The sequence below is a fragment of the Marmota monax genome, unplaced genomic scaffold (assembly GCF_021218885.2).
Source record: "Marmota monax isolate L192 unplaced genomic scaffold, Marmota_monax_Labrador192_F-V1.1 WCK01_AAM20220418_F8-fsc00034, whole genome shotgun sequence".
NCBI lineage: Eukaryota > Metazoa > Chordata > Mammalia > Rodentia > Sciuridae > Marmota > Marmota monax.
The window spans coordinates 13,679,979-13,698,456 of record NW_026693934.1 but is presented as its reverse complement, the minus strand read 5'-3'; the positions used below and the strand labels follow the sequence as shown (position 1 = coordinate 13,698,456).

At 36.8% G+C, this 18,478-nt stretch overlaps 1 protein-coding gene across 1 annotated transcript; it reads left to right on the top strand.

The window, feature by feature from the left end:
* The first annotated feature begins 5,254 nt into the window (after window positions 1-5,254).
* Window positions 5,255-6,439, top strand: LOC124106215 (adiponectin receptor protein 1-like). Its single transcript, XM_046463797.2, has one exon. The coding sequence runs from the start codon at window positions 5,255-5,257 to the stop codon at window positions 6,380-6,382; it is 1,128 nt and encodes a 375-aa protein (XP_046319753.1). The 3' UTR covers window positions 6,383-6,439.
* The last annotated feature ends 12,039 nt before the right edge of the window (window positions 6,440-18,478 follow it).

Here is an 18,478-nt window from a genome sequence, read left to right as displayed (position 1 = left end):
AAGAAGTTCTATATAACTTCAAAATAAAGTACTAGAAGGAGGGAAGCAGAGGCTAATGAGGTACGTAAAAGCCAGATCACTGGATGGGAGTTCTTGTAAACCAAATTAAAATATTTAGATTTTAATGAACAGGAGTTTGAAACGATCAAACGTCTCCAAAAATAGGGGCTACACAGTTATATGTGTGGGTACAGCTGACCAATGAGGTGTCCATGTGGAGAACAAATTTATAGGAATAGATTAAAGGCAGAAAGACTAGATAGAAACATTGTGATTAAATGTTGAAGTAGTTCAGAAGAACAGTAATCTGTGTCAAAAGAAGAAGACAGGAGTATATTTATTCAAGTTTTTCTTATGAAATACAAATACAGTGAGCAAATAGAAATGATGAGTAAGAAGAAAAGAATTTGAGGATGAGTCTTACCATTGGACTTTGTCTAGGATTTTACTAAATCACTCAAGATGAAAACCACAGGAGATAAATAAATTTTAGAGAGGTTGGTAATTATTTTTCTCTTTTTATTATTTTTTTCTTAATTATACATGAAAGTGGAATCCATTTTCATAAAATTATATAAGCATGGAATAGATCTTATTTTAATTAAGAGCCCATTCTTGTGGGTAGACACAATGGTGAGATTCACTTCGGCATTTTCATATGTGTAATAGGAAAATTATGTTAGATTTATTCTACTGTCTTTCCTATTCCTAGCCACCTCCCTTCCCTTCATTCCCCTTTGTCTAATCTACTGAACTTCTCTTCTACCCCTCTTTATTGTGGTTTAGTTTCACATATCAGCAATAAACATTCGATCTTTGCTTTTTGGGAATTGTCTTATTTCACTTAGCATGATAGTCTCCAGATCCATCCCTTTACTGTAAAATGTCATAAAATCATTCTTTATGGCTGAGTAATATTCCATTGAGTATATATACCACAATTTCTTTATCCATTCATCTGTCAATAGGCATCTAGGATGGTTCAATACTGAAACCATTATGATTTGTGCTGCTCTAAATATTGATGTGGCTGTGTCATTGGAGTATGCTGATTTTGCACTTTAAAATATATGGCAAGGAGTGGAATAACAGCATCAAATGGCATTCCTGTTTTTTTGAGAAATCTCCATACTGCTTTTCAGGGTGGTTATACCAATTTGCAGCTCCACCAACAATGTATGAGCATTCCCTTTCCCCACCAACATTTGTTCTTACTTGTCTTATTGATACTTGCCATTCTTAGTGGGATAAGCAGTTTTAATTTGAATTCTCTAATTGCTAGAGAGGTTGAAATTTTTTTCCTGTGTTTCTTGACCATTCGTATTTCTTCTTTTGAGAAGGGAATTTCCAGAATATAAGAAGAACTCAAAAAACTTAATGTCAAATAAGTAAATAACTAAATAAATATGTAAGAAAGAAAGAAAAAAGAAAAGAAAAAATAATAGAAAACCAAATAACCCAATCGATAAATAGGCAAAGGAAATGAACAGATCCTGCTTTCTGATGGTGGTGCAACCATAACATCAGAAAATGATTGCAATCTGTGGAGGATAATGAGGAATTTTCCTGAGTTCATTTTAACTCAGGGTTGTGTATCACACATGTATGAATAATCTGCAGATGGCCACACGTGGATCTGGAGTTTAACTGCATAGAGTGACTGTCGTAGGTTGGGCAATGATGTAGTCCGCCTTTAGATATGAGCTATGAGTGCTTCAGGAGAGATGCAGGTGAGGTCAGAGAGCTGGTGATGGCTAGCATGGGGACAAATACATCACTTTTGCACTTTGCAATGTAATATACAATATATTTTCATTCTATCCCACCATAGTGAGATATAAATGATAAATATGTTATCTCCATCTTTTAACTGTAACAGAGAGTTCTGAAAGCTATTTATTTTCATGTACTTCAGTATAAAGTAATAGAATAAATGTCTTTATGCCATCTTGATCCTGAGCCTTCTGACCATAAAATGCAGCAGAAGATGGGAGTCAGCTGTCAGGACATCCACAAATCTCGAACATCCTTTGCTGCTATAAATTCTAGTTTCACTCTTCTCTTTCTACTGATACTTGAGACCCAATGTCTATTGGCTCTCTTGTATTTGAACTTTCCCATCACCACTAATGAAATAGTTTTACTGACATATTTCACAAATATATTCTTCCTTACATTTGGGGGAAAAATTATTACCAAGACTTGGTTCTTTGTCAGAAGTTAGTTTCACAATGAATCCAGTTTTCTGAGCAAGACATAGAAAATTCTAGTGCTTTGTACCTCAAACAGATCAGCTCTTAAAAATGTTTTACTGTGGAGTGTGAAGAAATTCTAGTTAGTTGCAAGATTGCTTGGCTTCTTCATCCTGGAGGGTCAACAAAATCTCTTATTAAGAGGTAAAAGTTGTAATAAAATATAAAACTTCAGACTCATTATATGGAAATTCAGTGATGGTAGGTCACCATATTTACCGTCATGTGATCAGGAGATAATAGACAAAGCTTCCCAATATAAGTGTCCAGGCCACCTTATTGCCCCATAGTAAGTGGTTGTTCAACTATTGACCAGTCCACTGTGACTATGGTATTCTTGATTACATCAAATAAAACTTGACAACTTGATGCTCCACCAATCAAGAGAGTTGAAGAGATTGTTTCAAAAGTTGAGAATATAGTATATAATGTGACATATTTAAGATCATCCCAAAGATAATTTCTACAAATGTTGTAGTCGAGACCTATGTGAAGGTAAAATAAGAGACATTAACATTTGAAAACAATTCTATGAACAATATTTTCTAAAGAATGGTCATACTGTTATATCTCATGAAACTATCCCAGGTAAGAAATATATGTGGGCATATAACATGTTCCAGGAATGGAGCCCAGCACCTCTCTCTGTTAATTTATGTGAGAACCTATGGTGATTACAAATATTAAGAGAGTTAATGGTTAAGAGAGACTTATAGTAAGGAATAAAGAGAAATAAATGGAATTGATGGAAATAGATATCACAATCCTTATCTATTTTACATTTTTTTCTAGCCCTAAAATGTGAGGGTAATTTCTAGGATGTAACAGATAAATTTTACAGCTACAGAAATCCAGAGTTTAAGGAAAGATAACAATATATATTGGAAGAAAAAAGCTGTAGTTCTAGCTGGGCACAGTGGTGCACGCCTGTAATCGCAGTGGCTCAGGAGGCTGAGACAGGAGGATCGCGAGTTCAAAGCCAGCCTCAGCAAGAGCAAGGAGCTACACAACTCAGTGAGACCCTGTCTCTAAATAAAATACAAAATAGGGCTGAGGATGTGACTCAGTGGCTGAGTACCCCTGAGTTCAATTCCCAGTATCCCACACACACACACTTAAAAAAAAGCTATACTTCTATCCACAGTGTTTTAATAAATACAGAGTTCCCAATGTACCATGATGCAATGCATGGTTTTTCAAATTTACAATAGTACCAAAGTGATCCACATTCAGTAATGACTGTAATTTGAATGATTTTTATTAGTACCTTATGGTGACACATAATAGTGGGGTTCATTTTGACATACTCATAAATGCATATAAGACAGTTTGCTCCATTTCAATGCTGAGTACTTCCTTGTTTTCTCCCCTTCACCCTCCCTTGGTCCCCTTTCTCTACTCCATTATTTATTTATTTATTTAAATTGGTGAATTAGAGATCTAAAATTGGAACCCAGGGTGGTAAAGTCATATATGCCAATAGAATAATTTTGTCAAATCCATTTCCCAGTTCTTCCCCTTTCTCTTCCCTCTTCACTTTCCATGGGTCCCTGCTTCTGCTCTATTGCTCTCACTTCTTTGTTTTCAAGATTTCCCTATTTAATTCTTTCTTTTTTCTCTAGCTTCTGTATATGAAAGAAAATATTTGACCCTTGACTTTTTCAGTCTGGCTTATTTTATTTAGCATGGATGTCCTCCAGTTCCACCCATGTCACAGCCAATGAGATAAATTCATTCTTTTTTATATCTGAGAAGAACTCCATTGTGTATATTATCACAATAACCACATTATGGAACCAGCCTAAGTACATGTCAGTCTACAAATGGATAAGGATAAATAAATGTAATTCAAATTTACATTTTTGATCTTTCCCAAAGCTAGTTATATTTGATCTTATGGTCTCAGAAGATGCAGGGCAGTGGAAGAGAGCCACAGGTCCCTGGTAGCCAAGCCATCATAATTGGAAAAAACTCATACTTGCAGTGTGCTGTGCTGTTGAACTGACTGTGTTCAGTCAGTTAAATGAGCTAAGTGAATTCTTTGGTTCACAATACTTTTTTGCTGTCTGATGGGCTTATTGGGAATGTAATCCCAATGCAAGTTATAAATTGAGGCAGATCAGTAGATACTTAGAAAACCAAGAATTTCTGAGACAGCAAATTTGCCCTGGAAATGGTGGAGAAGAAGATACATTGTTTGACAATGGTGGCCCTTCTGTTTATTTTCTTCCCTTATATTAATTCACTATTGTGATAAATGATAGTTGAGTTAATTTTGACTCAATCATAGATGCATGGAATTTGATTTACACCATTTCAGTTCCCCCCCATGACTCTTCTTTCTCTCTCCACCTTCCTCCCCATATACTTCTACTCTCTTGAACATTTTTAAACTTATTTATTCACTTATTTTTGATTGGTGTTTAATAGATATACAAAAAAGTAAAATTCACAGTGATATATTTATACATGCACTTAGCATGATTTTGTGCTATTCATTCCGGTTTCCTCCCCCTTCCCGTCCCCCTCAATCCCCTTCATCTACTCCACTTATCTTCCCTATGTCTTTTTGATATCCAATATCCCCCTTTCCCTGCATTTTTTTCTCTTGCTTCCACACATTAAAAAACACACTTAATTCTTGAGGCTGACTTATTTCACTTGGCATGATGGTCTCTAGTTCCATTCATTCACTAGCAAATGCCATATTTCATTCTTCTTTAAAACTGATTAAAACTCTATGGCGGAGGTGACGCGGCGGCGGCGGTGACGCCGAGTGGTCGCGCGCCCCTTCCGGCGAAGGAAGGACACTGAAGATTGGGGCCCACTGGGCCGCAGGGCGCCTCCAGGGCGGTCAGGGGATGTAGCTGGGGGACGGCGGTGCCCAGAAAAGCCTGCCCACCCGGCCTGTTTGCCATCACAGGGAGGTCTATGCTCCCTGGGGCTGAGCGATCCCAACCTGTTCCAAAGCTGAAGCTGCAGGGTACTGAGGTACCAGCCAGATGTCTTCCCATGAAGGACCAGTGGTGGCCCAGGGCAATGGGGCTCCTGCTAGTAACAGGCAAACGAACTCAGTAGAACTGGCTAAGCTGAGACCTCTGCCCAAAGAGAAGGGCAAGCGGGTAATTGCCAACCCAGACAAGGCTGAAGAAGGGCAAACGTGCCCACTGCCCAAGGAAGAAGAGGAGGAGGTACCGGTACTGAAGCTCCCCCTGCAGGCTCACCATGCCATGGAGAAGATGGAGGAGTTTGTGCATAAGGTCTGGGAGGGACACTGGAGGGTCATCCCGTTTGAGATGCTCCCTTACTGGCTGAAGGACAATAACTATTTGCTACATGGCCACAGACCACCCATGCCCTCCTTTCGGGCTTGCTTCAAGAGCATCTTCCGCATCCACACAGAGACTGGCAACATCTGGACCCATCTGCTTGGTTTCGTGCTGTTTCTCTTTTTGGGAATCTTGACCATGCTTCGACCAAATATGTACTTCATGGTCCCTCTCCAGGAGAAAGTGGTTTTGGGCATCTTCTTTCTGAGTGTACTCGTGTGCCTCAGCTTCTCCTGGCTCTTCCACACTGTCTATTGTCATTCAGAGAAAGTCTCTCAGACCTTTTCAAAACTGTACTATTCGGGGATTTCTCTACTGATTATGGGGGGCTTTGTCCTCTGGCTCTATTACTCCTTCTATTGCGCCCCGCAGCCTCGGCTCATCTACCTCTCCCTCATCTGTGTCCTGGGCATCTCTTCCATCTTCGTGGCACAGTGGGACCGGTTTGCCACTCCTGAGCACCGGCAAACAAGAGCAGCAGTGTTCCTGGGACTTGGCCTCAGTGGCGGTGTGCCCGCCAAGCACTTTACTATGGCTGAGGGTTTTGTCAAGGCCATCACAGTGGGCCAGATGGGCTGGTTCTTTCTCATGGCTATAATGTACATCGCCGGAACCGGCTTTTACGCTGCTCGGATTCCTGAGCGCTTCTTTCCTGGGAAGTTTGACATATGGTTCCAGTCCCATCAGATTTTCCACATCCTGGTAGTGGCAGCAACCTTTGTCCACTTCTATGGGGTCTCCAACCTTCAGGAATTCCGTTATGGCCTGCAAGGTGGCTGTACTGATGACTCCCTTCTCTGAGCCTTCCCACCTTGAGGTGGAGGAGGAATTTCCCAAGTGCTTCTAAAAATAACTTCTTTGCTGCAGCAAGAGGAAGAGTCTCTGAGTTGTCTGTTTGTAGAAGAAACCTCTTAGAGAATTCCGTACACTTTAAGCTTCAGCTCACTTTCACAGACACAGGGCAATAAACTTTTCATTTCCCATTCCCCTAGCTGGGTAGGGTGGGGAGGGTCAACATAGTCATCTACTTTCTTGGCAGTCACCCTCCTCAATAAGGCAACTTCTGGTCCCTCACAGAGACAGTACTTCGAAGCTCATTTTGAGATTTTTACCCTCTCCTTCTACCATTTTAGGAAAAAATTATGGACTGGGACTCTTCAGAAATTCTGTTTATTTCTGAAAGAAAACGTCCCTCCCTTACCCCTCTCCTTACTTTATAACCTGGCTTATAACAGGCCATTTATTTTCATAGCACGCTTTTCAAAAACAATTATAACCCATCTTTCTAGGGCCTAGAACTGATTACATAACAGGAAAAAAAAAGACACAATTTTTTACATAGCCTGTCTAATCATGGAAGTGTGTCCAGACTTTAAATAACTTGAGTTTTATTTTTTTTTTTCTTGGTAATGTAAAATTAAACTGGGGAAAGATATTTAATATTTAATAATAAGCTTAAAAAGAAACTTGCTCTTATTGAAATGTATCTCAATGCAAAAACTATGATGATAATAAAAGAAAGTACAGTGAAACAAAACAAAACAACAATAACAAAAATCTCTATTGTGTATATTCACCACAGTTTCTTATTCACATATTGAAGGGCATTTGGTCTGGTTCCAAAATTTGGCTATTGAGAATTGTGTTGCTATAAACATTGATGTGGTTATATCAGTATAGTATCATGATTTTAGTAAATTTGGAAAATACCAAGAAGTGGAATATCTGGGTCATATGGTGATCCCATTCCTAGGTTTTAAGGAATCTTAAAATGCTGTCTAAATTGTTTCTATTAATTTGCAGTTCCACTAACAATGTGTAAGTCACCTTTCCCCTACATCTTCACCATCATTTATTATCATTTATTATTGTATTCTTGATAATTGTCATTCTGACTGAAGTGTGATGAAATCTTAGTGCAGTTTTGATTTTCCTGATTGCTAGAGATGTTGAGATATATATATATATATATATATATATATATATATATATATATATATATATATATATATATATATATATAATTTGTTGACCATTGGTGTTTTGTCTTTTAAAAAATTCTATATGATCTTTTTTTCCTCATTTGTTGATTGTGTTCTTTGTTTTGTTTTGTTTTGTTTTCTTTGTTTACTAATTGTTTGATTCTGGTGTTAAACTTTTTTGAGTTCTTTATATATTCTGGATATTAATCCCCTATCAAAGGAGTAGTGCTAAAGATTACCTCCCATCTCTCGTTATACTCTTAATCATTTCCTTTGCTATGTATAATCTGATGAGAGCCTGTTTACTGATTTTTGGATTTTTTTTTTTAGCTTTAGGGTTCTTCTTAAGAAAGTTAATGCCTGAAAAAATATGACTGTTGGGCTTATGTTTTCTCTAGAATTTTCAGTTTCTAGTCTAGTTCCTAAGTCTTCAATCTATTTTAATTTGACTTTTGTACAGAGTAAAAGAATTTTAGTTTAATTCTTCTACATTTGGATATCCAGTTTTCCCAGCACCATTTGTTAAAAAGGGTATCTCTTCACCAACATAGTTTTGGCAAATTTGTCAAGTATCAGATGGCTATACATATGTGAGTTTATCTCTGTGTCTTCTATTTTATTCCAGTTGTGTTCATGTCTATTTTGATGCCAATTAAATGCTGTGCTATTTTTCTTTAGTTCTGTAGTATAATTTTCAGATGAGGTATTATGATGCATCCTACACCACTCAGGATTGTTTTAGCTATTCTGAGTCTCTTACTTATTTTTCTATATGAATTTTAGATTAAGGAGCTATAGGTAACAGGCATTAAGAACATCTTTAGTGAGACAGTACTATAAAAATTTCCCCATATTAAAAATGAGACATACATTCACATACAGGAGCCTTATATAACCCCAAATGTAGATTTTATTTTCTAATACTTTGTGTCCTGTAATATGGTCTAGGTTCCATGAGCTGTTGAAAAGAAAGTCAATTCATCTGTTTTGGAGGACACACTCTGTAGACATCTTTAAGTCCATTTGATTTATTGTACTATTTGGGTCAAAATATCTTCACTGATTTTGTATTTGTGTGATCAGACTCCTGGTGACAAGTGTGTGTTGAAATTACCCAGTATTATTATTGTTTGTATCTGGTATTTAATGTTAAGAAAGATTTTTTTGTTGTTGTTGTTTATGTGTTTGTTTTTTATGTAACTAGGTACATTGGTTTTTGGAGCATATATATTTTTTATTTCTAAAACTTCTTATTGGATTGTTACCTTCATCAGTAAGTATTGGCCACCTTTGTTTCTTCTGATTAATTTTTGCTTGAAATCTGGTTTATCAGGTTTGAGAACATCTACTCCTGCTTATTTTTGGACTCTATTTAAATGGAATTATTTTCCATCCTTTTACTTTTAGTCTATGGAGTATCTGTCTATGGCATGAATCTGTTGCAAACAGCATATAGTTGGATCTTATTTTTTAATCTATTCTGCCAATCTATGTCCTTTAATTATGGGGTCAAGACCATTTATTTTCAGTGTTACTATGGTTAGATTTTTTGTTGTTTCTTGCAATTTTGGTTCATTTACTATATTTAATCCTGTCTTTATTTTCATTTAGTTGGTTACTCTTCTAATGATTTTCATCTATTTGGGAAATTTGGGGTTCGTTTGGGGTTTCTGTATATGTGGTAAATCTTTGAGTATTCTTTGTAGTATTGGCTTAGTGGTTGTGAATTATTTAAATTTATCATTATCATGGAAAGTTTTTTCCAACAATTTTGAAAGATTACTTTGCTGCATATAGCAATCTTGGCTGGCAATTATTTTCTTTGAGAGCTTGGAATATCTTCTTCCAGGCCTTCCTTGATTTTTGAGTTTGAGTTGGAAAGTCACAAATGAGCCTTATTGGTTTGACTCTAAATTTGACATAAAATTTTTCTCTTGTAGTTTTTTAATTTTGTCTATTTGGGGTTTTGTGTATTTGGGTTTCTGTATGTGAATGTCTATCTAATTTCTACTATGGGAAAATTTTATGCTACTGTCTCACTGAAATGTTCTTAATGCCTTTCACCTATATCTCCATAACCTGTTTTATTACAAGACTCTCATACTTGTTCTCTTAATGCTATCCCAGAGTTCTTATATATTTGGATCATGAGCTTTTAATTTTTCCTTTTATTGAATACTGAATATTCAAATTTACATATACTATCTTTAAGGCCTGAAGTTTTTGCCTTCAAGGCCTGAATTTCATTTTTCACCAACATAACCTGTTGGTGATACTTTCAAGTGAATTTATTTGTTGTTATTGTTACCAGGGATTGAAACCAGAGATGCTTACCTACTGATCCACATCCTCAGACCTTTCTAAAATACTTTATTTAGAGACAATCTCTCCAAGTTGCTTAGGGTGTCGCTAAGTTGCTGAGGCTGGGTTTGAATTTGTGATCCTCTTGCTCCATCACCCAGACCTTCTGAGATTACAGGCATTTGGCCACTGTGCCAGTGGTATTCAGGTGAATTTTTAATTTGATTTACTGTGTCTTTCATTTCTAGGAGTTCTGATTAGCTTCTTTTCAATATCTCTATTTCTTCATTGAAATGATCTTTTCTCTCTCATAATTCTTTACTTAATTCATTCCTTTGATCTTTCTTTAGTTCATTGAATATCTTAATACTCAGTTTTTTTTGTAGTCTTTTTGTGAAATTTTTTCATCCACTTCCATTTGGGATCCCTTGTTGGGGTATTTTGAATATTGTGGAAAGATTTGTTTGCCCATTTACTCCATTTTCAGAGGTCTTAGATTTGTGATCAATTAACATGGATTTCCCTTCCTTATTTATACATGGGTCATTTTGTAAGCAGCTATATTTTATGTTCTGGGACGTCTCTCTGGTTTTAAAGTATAAACAGATATATAGGAGTGAGACACAAGGTCCCTCTCTGGTTTTTCCACTTGAGACCTGGTTGTTAGTTTGAGGTTTTTGTCTCCTCTGTTCTATGTGTTGAAATGTTGTTGAGGCTTGAATAGAGCTAGATAATGTGTAGAGTGGGGTTTGCTGTTAATTGACTGAGTTGTGAGGATTGCTCAACAGCAGAAATTTCTACTCTGTGAACTTGAAGGTTTCTAATCACTTTCCATCCACTCTGAGAGGAAGAGGGGAGTCAGGGGTAGTGATATTGTTACCAACAGATGTATAGCCTGAAGATAAATGTCTGGTGTCTACTTTGGCATCTCTACCACTAATTGCCACCTGTATAGGAATGGTAAGGTTACCATTTAGCATCGGCACCAGCAATAAACAACATGAACCTAATCAAATATTAAACTTCAGGTGTCTGCTACATCACTCACTCTATTGATACTCACAACAGTAATAGAATAGAAATGATATAAACTATGCCATTCTATCAGATAGTGGAATTACAGTTTTCAAGTAAAGAGAAAATTGAATATAAAGGCAAGAGAAATCTTGAAATATTTAAAAAGTGAACAGAGGAGAGGCAGGAAATATTAGCAGATTATAGCTATCCAAGAGGAGGAATGAAAATAAATAAAAGTAATAAAATAATGAAGAGAGAACATGAAAATTTGACTATCACTTTGGGATCAGAGTGAAGAGGAACAAAAACCAAGGTACAAAGAAACAAACAAATTTAAGATGAAAACAATTCAAATCCTATATATAAAAGGCATTAAGTAATTTTATCCACATATAATTTTACCCCACATAAGTCAAACGAAGGCTAAAGAACAAACACATGAGGAAGCAATTAAAATAAAATTAAAATTGTGTGTGTATGTACACACACACACATATATGTGTGTGTATATATATATATATATATATACATATATATATCATTTAACCTGTCCATGCAGTGAGAACACACCCACCCATACAGCCACTCCCTGACCCAAATTCGCAGAATGGAAAAAATAAAATATAATCAAATGACATAACATTTTAAAACCTTTATATTTATTTTTTTAATTCAAATTAAGAGTCAAAGGATAGTATGAAAAAAGATAGGAAAAAATATAAAAGTTCTTAATGAGAAATAAAGGTCTTGTTTCTCCTGAGGTAGACAAAACTGTTGACAGGATGAGTTTTTATTTTATTTTGTTTTTATTTATTTTGGGGCTCTGTAGCCCTTAGGCCAAGTGCTGGGGTTTGTTCAGTCCAACCTCTTTGTGATCCTCACCAAACTGCCAGCATTGTGACTGGGAGACACGGTTGTAGTAGCTCTCAGCTTCCTGACTCCCAGTATAGGATGGGATAGACTGGGGAGATTGACAAGTTGTGTACTCCTGTAGCAGGGTTGGTTGCAAAGTTCAGAATTAAAAGTTCCAGTAGTTGGGATTTAGTTTTGAATGAACGTTGGAACTGTGCAAGTGAGTATTTGAGATTTGATCCATAACCCCTTGTTGCTGGGAGATGCTGTTCTCTGCTGAATGTCTGGATCTAGGGACCATTCCATAAGTTCCACTTTTAGGGTGTTGATTTTAATCCTCTGCAGGTTTCACATTCAATGATATGGATGTAAGTTACCCAGATTCAGCTCTGGAGTGCAGACACTCCTGTCTGGCCATTCTTAGTGTTTTCCCAATAGCCCTTGTGGAGCTCCAGTGACAAAGAAAGTTACAGAACTTTCTTGGGATACTTGTTGGTATCTCAAGTTTGGATGTCTCAGGAGAAATTCTCTTGTGTCTGTTTCAGTTACGCTGGTCCAGATGCACTCTTGGACCCACATTAGGTAACTGCTTGGTCAGGCTGGCGACTTCCTTCACGAAAAAAAAAACTATTTTGCAAAAAATAGTTTACTGCCAAACTGGGCTTATAAATGGTTCCTCCATGGTGGTGACTCTGCTTCCAGAAAGGACTCTCCTCCTTGTTTGGATACTTTTTTTTTTTTGAGGGAGAGAGAGGGAGAGAGAGAGAGAGAGAGAGAGAGAGAGAGAGAGAGAGAGAGAGAATTTTTAGCTTTCAGTAGACACAACATCTTTGTTTGTATGTGGTGCTGAGGATCGAACCCGGGCCGCATGCATGCCAGGCTAGCGCGCTACCACTTGAGCCACATCCCCAGCCCAGGATACTTTTCACTCAATAACTTCCCCACAGACTCAGTCAGGGATATTCCTTTTTCTTGATTACATATCTTCCCCTGAATCCCATACCAAACTTTCTGATATTTCAAAGTAGAGCTGTATCTGCATTTCTCTTGAGAAACATTGCTAAACATTGAAATTACCTTTTTAAATTGTGCAGCTCTTTGCTTCCTATAGTATGTGGATGACTAAATGTGTTTTGTTATTTGAAAAATAAATTTAGTTAAGTTTGATTCATATATGATTTCTATAACAAAAAGTGTGTTCAGAATGCCAAATAAGTAGCCTGTTTCACACTGAGTAAAACCTCCTAAAACCACTTCAGATTCAACTCCATCCATATAGGCCAATCTTCATGGAAGAGTCTCTGATTTCTACAGATTTAATTCAGGGTCTGTAATTGCTTCCCAAACTAACTTTTCATGGTGAGAACATACTGTAAGTACAAGAGAAATCTAAAGCTGAGGTTATCCAGATACGTCCCAGGAAAAGGAGGGAATCCCACATCTGATAGTTCATCACTGACAGTGTATGGACTGACTATAGGCATGTTGAAGTCATGTGACTAGTGCTCAGTATCCTACATCATACTTCCATGAGAATCCAAGTTCTGGCCACAAAGAGTATAGGTGATGATTTTTTTTAAAAACTGTGCTTTTAAAATCATTCCCACTTCTATACCACTGTAGTATTTATTGCCTAAACTCTGAATCAGTCACTGACCATACAGTGAACGGCAAGAATCTGTGCACATGTTTCTGGTTAATTAAATATAACTCTCTGGAAGGCAAGGCACATCTTAGATTTTGTTTCCTTACCCATGGGACACAGCTCCGTGCCTGGCATATGTCTTCAGGGAGTAAGTAAAGCAAAGATAAATGCTTTTGCCTAAAATATACTATTTTTCCTGAGTATTTTATTTGGTTTTCCACTTATCCCAGTGACAATTTCCAAATTCCACAATCTCTACTACAATTGCATATCCTTCAAGAAAACCAACCAAATCATCGAATGCTACTTTTATTGTCAATCAACCAGCAGATGATACATTGTCAACTATTTATCAATGTGACCAAAATACCTGACAATAACAAAGGGTGGGATATTTACTTTGGTTCACATCTTCACATGGTGTGGTGCCTGGTTGTCTGGCTCCATTGATTTGGGTCTAAGGTGAGGCAGAACAATATGGCAGATAGTCCCAGCAGAAGAAAGTCACTCATGTCATGGCAGCCAGGAAGCAGAAAGAGAGAAGCTGAAGAAGGAACTAGGAATAAGATATTGTATCCAAGGACATTCTCCCATTAACCTAATTTAAGCTCTAATTATGGCCCAACTGCACAGAGTTTCCACCACCTCCCAATAGTTCATTCAAATTATTAATCTATTAATTAGACTAATCTACTGATAATGCTAGATCATTCATGATTCAATTACTTCCCCAAAGTCCCATCTCAGGATATTGCTGTTTTGGGAACCAAGTTCCATGAGGTTTTGGTGTTCACTCCAAATTCAAACCATAGCAAGCTGGAATATTTTATAGTTGGAGAGACAAACATAAATTATCTCTGTGTTAGAAAACATTGCACTTTCTTCTTCTTTTTTATTGATTACTATTGTGGGGGTAGGGACATGTTTGTGGAGGAGAAATGGAATAATGGATTTCCAAAGGGAATAATTGAAGATATTTTGGTTAGAGAAGAGATTACTTGGAAGGTTTGATGGAGGAATGGTACCAATGAGCTTTACAAAACTGGAGAGTAGAATGCCTGTTTTCTCTTCTGTAAAACCCAACTGAAGCTGGTATTAGCCAAAGACATTGTCATTATCTTCTGTTTCTTGATAGGCAGAATATAGCAGTGATGTAATTTAGAAATGGGGCCCAGAGAAGATAGCATCCTCTGCACCTGGACATGGAGTCACCCTTCTCTAGGGCACAACAACACAGCAGTAAAAATAGGAACAGGAGATTTTCTAGATAACTTCCAGTCTCTGCAACAATGCAAAATTGTGTTTTTATGATTAAACAACTTAACTTCAATCTTTTATGACGATACACATGAAATGTATATTTTAAATATGACTACCATAGGAATGAATAAAACTTAAATTTCCATATATAGTGTATTCTAAGCAATGCAGAATTAGTAACTACTTTTTTATATCATAAAATGTTTAATTTACATTAATTAGTTTATTTATTTTTGCAGTGCTAGGGATCAAACTCAGGGCCTTGTGAGTGCTAGACAAGCACTCTACCATTCAGTTATATCTCTGGACCCTGATTCTGCAATCTGTATATGGGGTAAAAATGGGAGCTCATAACCCACTTGAATCAAATTGTGAAATATGATATATCAAGAACTATGTAATGTTTTGAACAGCCAACAATAAAAAATTAAAAAAAAAAAAAAAAAAAAAAAAAAAAACAAAATATGGTTGATTAGAGAAACAAAGGATTAATATGGCTGATACTCATTCAAATCAACTGCAAGTTATTTTGTAGGCAGAAAACATATCTTCTGATATTTTTGTCTTCATTTTCCTTTCCTTCCTGGTACCTACCAGCCTCATGGCCCCACCTGGTCAACTCTCTGCAATTGTGACTTATTGGCTATGAGCTTTTCTTTGCATAATTCTCAGGCTGAGGCAAGATTTTGGGGACACAGAAATAACTATTGAAAGCGACTGACCTCAAAGAAGTAGCAAAGACAGTTAAATAAACAAGTGGTTAAAATTCCATGTGGTAAGGTTTAGGTATAGGATATTGGGGATGGGGGCAGTTAGGAATACCTAGCCCATGTTTTGAGTTACATAGAAAAATTTAAAATGGGTAAAATATTTTTATAGATACTTAGCAGGCAATTACCTCAGCAAACATAGATCTGCAAAGACCCCTTTCCTCAGGGAGGTTTTCTTACAAGATGATGATTATGTTTACATGCTTTCTCTTTCCTTCTTTCTCCATGAACAAACACTATGTCCCCAATCTCCACATTAGCTTCTATGGAATTTATTGCTGTAAATTTGGCAAAATAATTTACAGATAAAATGTTTTCAAGAGCTTAATTGGAAATATCATCCCTTCCGCCTTTATTACATAGAATATGGGGACATTATCCAGAGTTCTTTCAAGGAAAAAATATTTCTAAATCAAATTACATTTAATGTAGTGAGGTTTTTGCACATGAACAAATATCCCAATTGAGATGTATAAAACCAATTAACTCCCTATTTATCTCTGCTTTGTAACTGAGTACTGAGTTTTCAGGATGAGTCTGAGTGTGGTGGTGTGTTTGATGGGGGTTGCTCAATGAGCAAGGACATGTTTGAGAGCTCCAGCCTCATATCCATCCTGATCATTGTTCCAGATGTTCCTGGTTGTGAACCACATATGCATAAAAATATAGTGTTTCATTAGAAATGATTTCTAAGAACATGTTGTGTTCTTTCAGTTCCTTTAATGACTTAGTGCCACTAATTAAACAGCAACAGGACACAGTGGTAAAGTCTGTGCCTGGATTCAATGTGCCTCTTCAGATTAGTGTTTCCTGGCAGTGGGACTTCTCACAGATACCTGGTTTTTCTCTAACAGCGTGTCCTTCTGTGTAAAATGCTGGGTATATTAGTACTTCCTGCATGGGGGACAAAAGAGATTGAATGATGTATGGTCAGTGCAAAGAGGAAGTATGGAAATCATGCTGTGCAGTACACTTGAACTTTGGGTTAGTTCTGTGAACTCTGTCTGCAGATAGGTGTAAATGAAGATAACTGCATATTTGAAACAGTAGTGTCAATTTATTGAGTTAATCCAAACAAAGAGTACAGAGCAATTCCTATTATATCATAGTCACTGGATAGATGTTTTTAACATAAAACACATGCTAAACTATGCCATTTATTACCTTTCTTGAATTACTTGCATGTATTGTACACTTATATGATCTTCCTTTAATTATATCCTCATAAAGACTTTGTAAACTATTATTGTTCTTTTTACAGATATCAAAACTGAGCCTCAAGCTCAGTGAAGTTCAATTATGTATGCAACATCACTCAGTAAGTGTGAGACAGGATTCATCAAGAGTGGAGCTGATATTAAGGTGGTGTTAATTTTAAATGTTAACTGGAATAATTCTAGAAAATCCTGTTTCCAGTGAAAAGAGAAATTAAATCTTAACCATTTCTGGGAAACTATTTCTTTAAGTTAAATAAGTCAAATCAAGCACGGCTTTCACTCAAACATGACACAGCTTACAAAAATGATAGGTAAATGTGCCAGCATTGACCAAGTCCTAAAACTTGGCAACCAATACAAGCAGGTATGCCAGAGTCAACAGGAGCACTAGGTCTCACTTACTACTTAGCCAGAAGGAGGCAGAGGGTTGTTGGCCTGTGTGTTTTCAGAATAATTCACTTTCTTTAAGAATTCTGCGGCTCTTCCTACATTTTTGAATAATCCACATTAACTCTGAGATGCCTGCTTGCAAGTGTGAGAAAGTGTGTTTGGTTTTCCTGTGATGCTATTTGTAAAAAAAAAATACCTTGAGGCTAAATCTTAATGTCTGCATTTAGTGAAAAAATGAATAATAAATGGGGAAGGAAAATGTTGAAAGGAACAACAACAAAAAATCTGTGAACTACATGGCCTCAATAAAATTAAATGGAGCAAGTCTTTCTCAATTTAATCAAATTCATCATACAGAATTTGATACTTATTACATTGAAAAAGTAATATTAAAAAGACTAAAGCTATCAGGTATTGATCTCCTACTATGCGCAGGTTCCCTTTCATATGTTATCTACTTTCACAAATCACATGGGGCAGATAATTGTTTCATTTTGCAGATGCCAAAGTAGAAAATTAGAGAACTCAAGTAATTAAGCAAGTATTACTTGCCACACAGTAAGTAATAGCAGCATCTACCATTTATTGAGCTCTCAGAACATGTTAGATACTGTTCTAAGTAGGCTCCGGGTATTTATTCATCATTAATTTATTTAATAAGTATGTATGCAGGATTGCTATGCACTTGGCATCCTTCTGTGCCCTGGCATTAAAGCTGGATGCAAAAGAGGATGGCCTCCTAGACCTCACGTTCTAGCTGGGGAAACTCAGCAAACACATGGGTCCATCTTTGGGAATAATACTAAAATGCAAAATGCTATGCGGAGTACTACATCAGAGGAGGGCAACTGAGAAGGCTGCAGGGTTGACATTTAAAATAGGATCAAAGGGCTATCCCTGGATAAGAAAGGGAGAGAATGAGGTTGGTACTGAAGATGAAGTACTATCAGGTTCCACTTGTCCAAATCTAGTTGACACCTGTCAGTATGGAAGGGGCTAAAATAATGACTGGAATCAAGAGCATGGAAGTGGTTTTCAGAGGGTGCCAGACTGCCCCTCTTGGTATGAATACTAGGAGAACACAATTATGGAAACTATTTGAACCTGCTACAATTTACTTTGCTTTGAATTGGGGACAATGATACTTCATGCCTGCAATGGACTGAATTTTTATGCCCTACCACAATTAATGTATTGAAATATGAATCAACATGAAGGAGATGGTGTAAGAGGTGAAATCTTTAGGATTTATGAGTCCCACTCTCACCAATGGGATTAGTGTCCTGCTTTTGAGGTCTGAGGAAGTCTCCTTGTCCCATTTCACTAGGTGAAGACAGAGCAAGAGGTCAGCATCTTAGACCAGAAGGTAGGTAGGTCCTCACTAGGCACTAAATCCATCTTGGTCTTAAACTCCCCAACCTCTAGAATTGTAAGAAATAAATTTCTATGGTTCATAGACCACC

Bases quoted from the DNA above. Each gene is read 5' to 3' on its own strand.
- LOC124106215 (XM_046463797.2), top strand. From the start codon at position 5,255: ATGTCTTCCCATGAAGGACCAGTGGTGGCCCAGGGCAATGGGGCTCCT.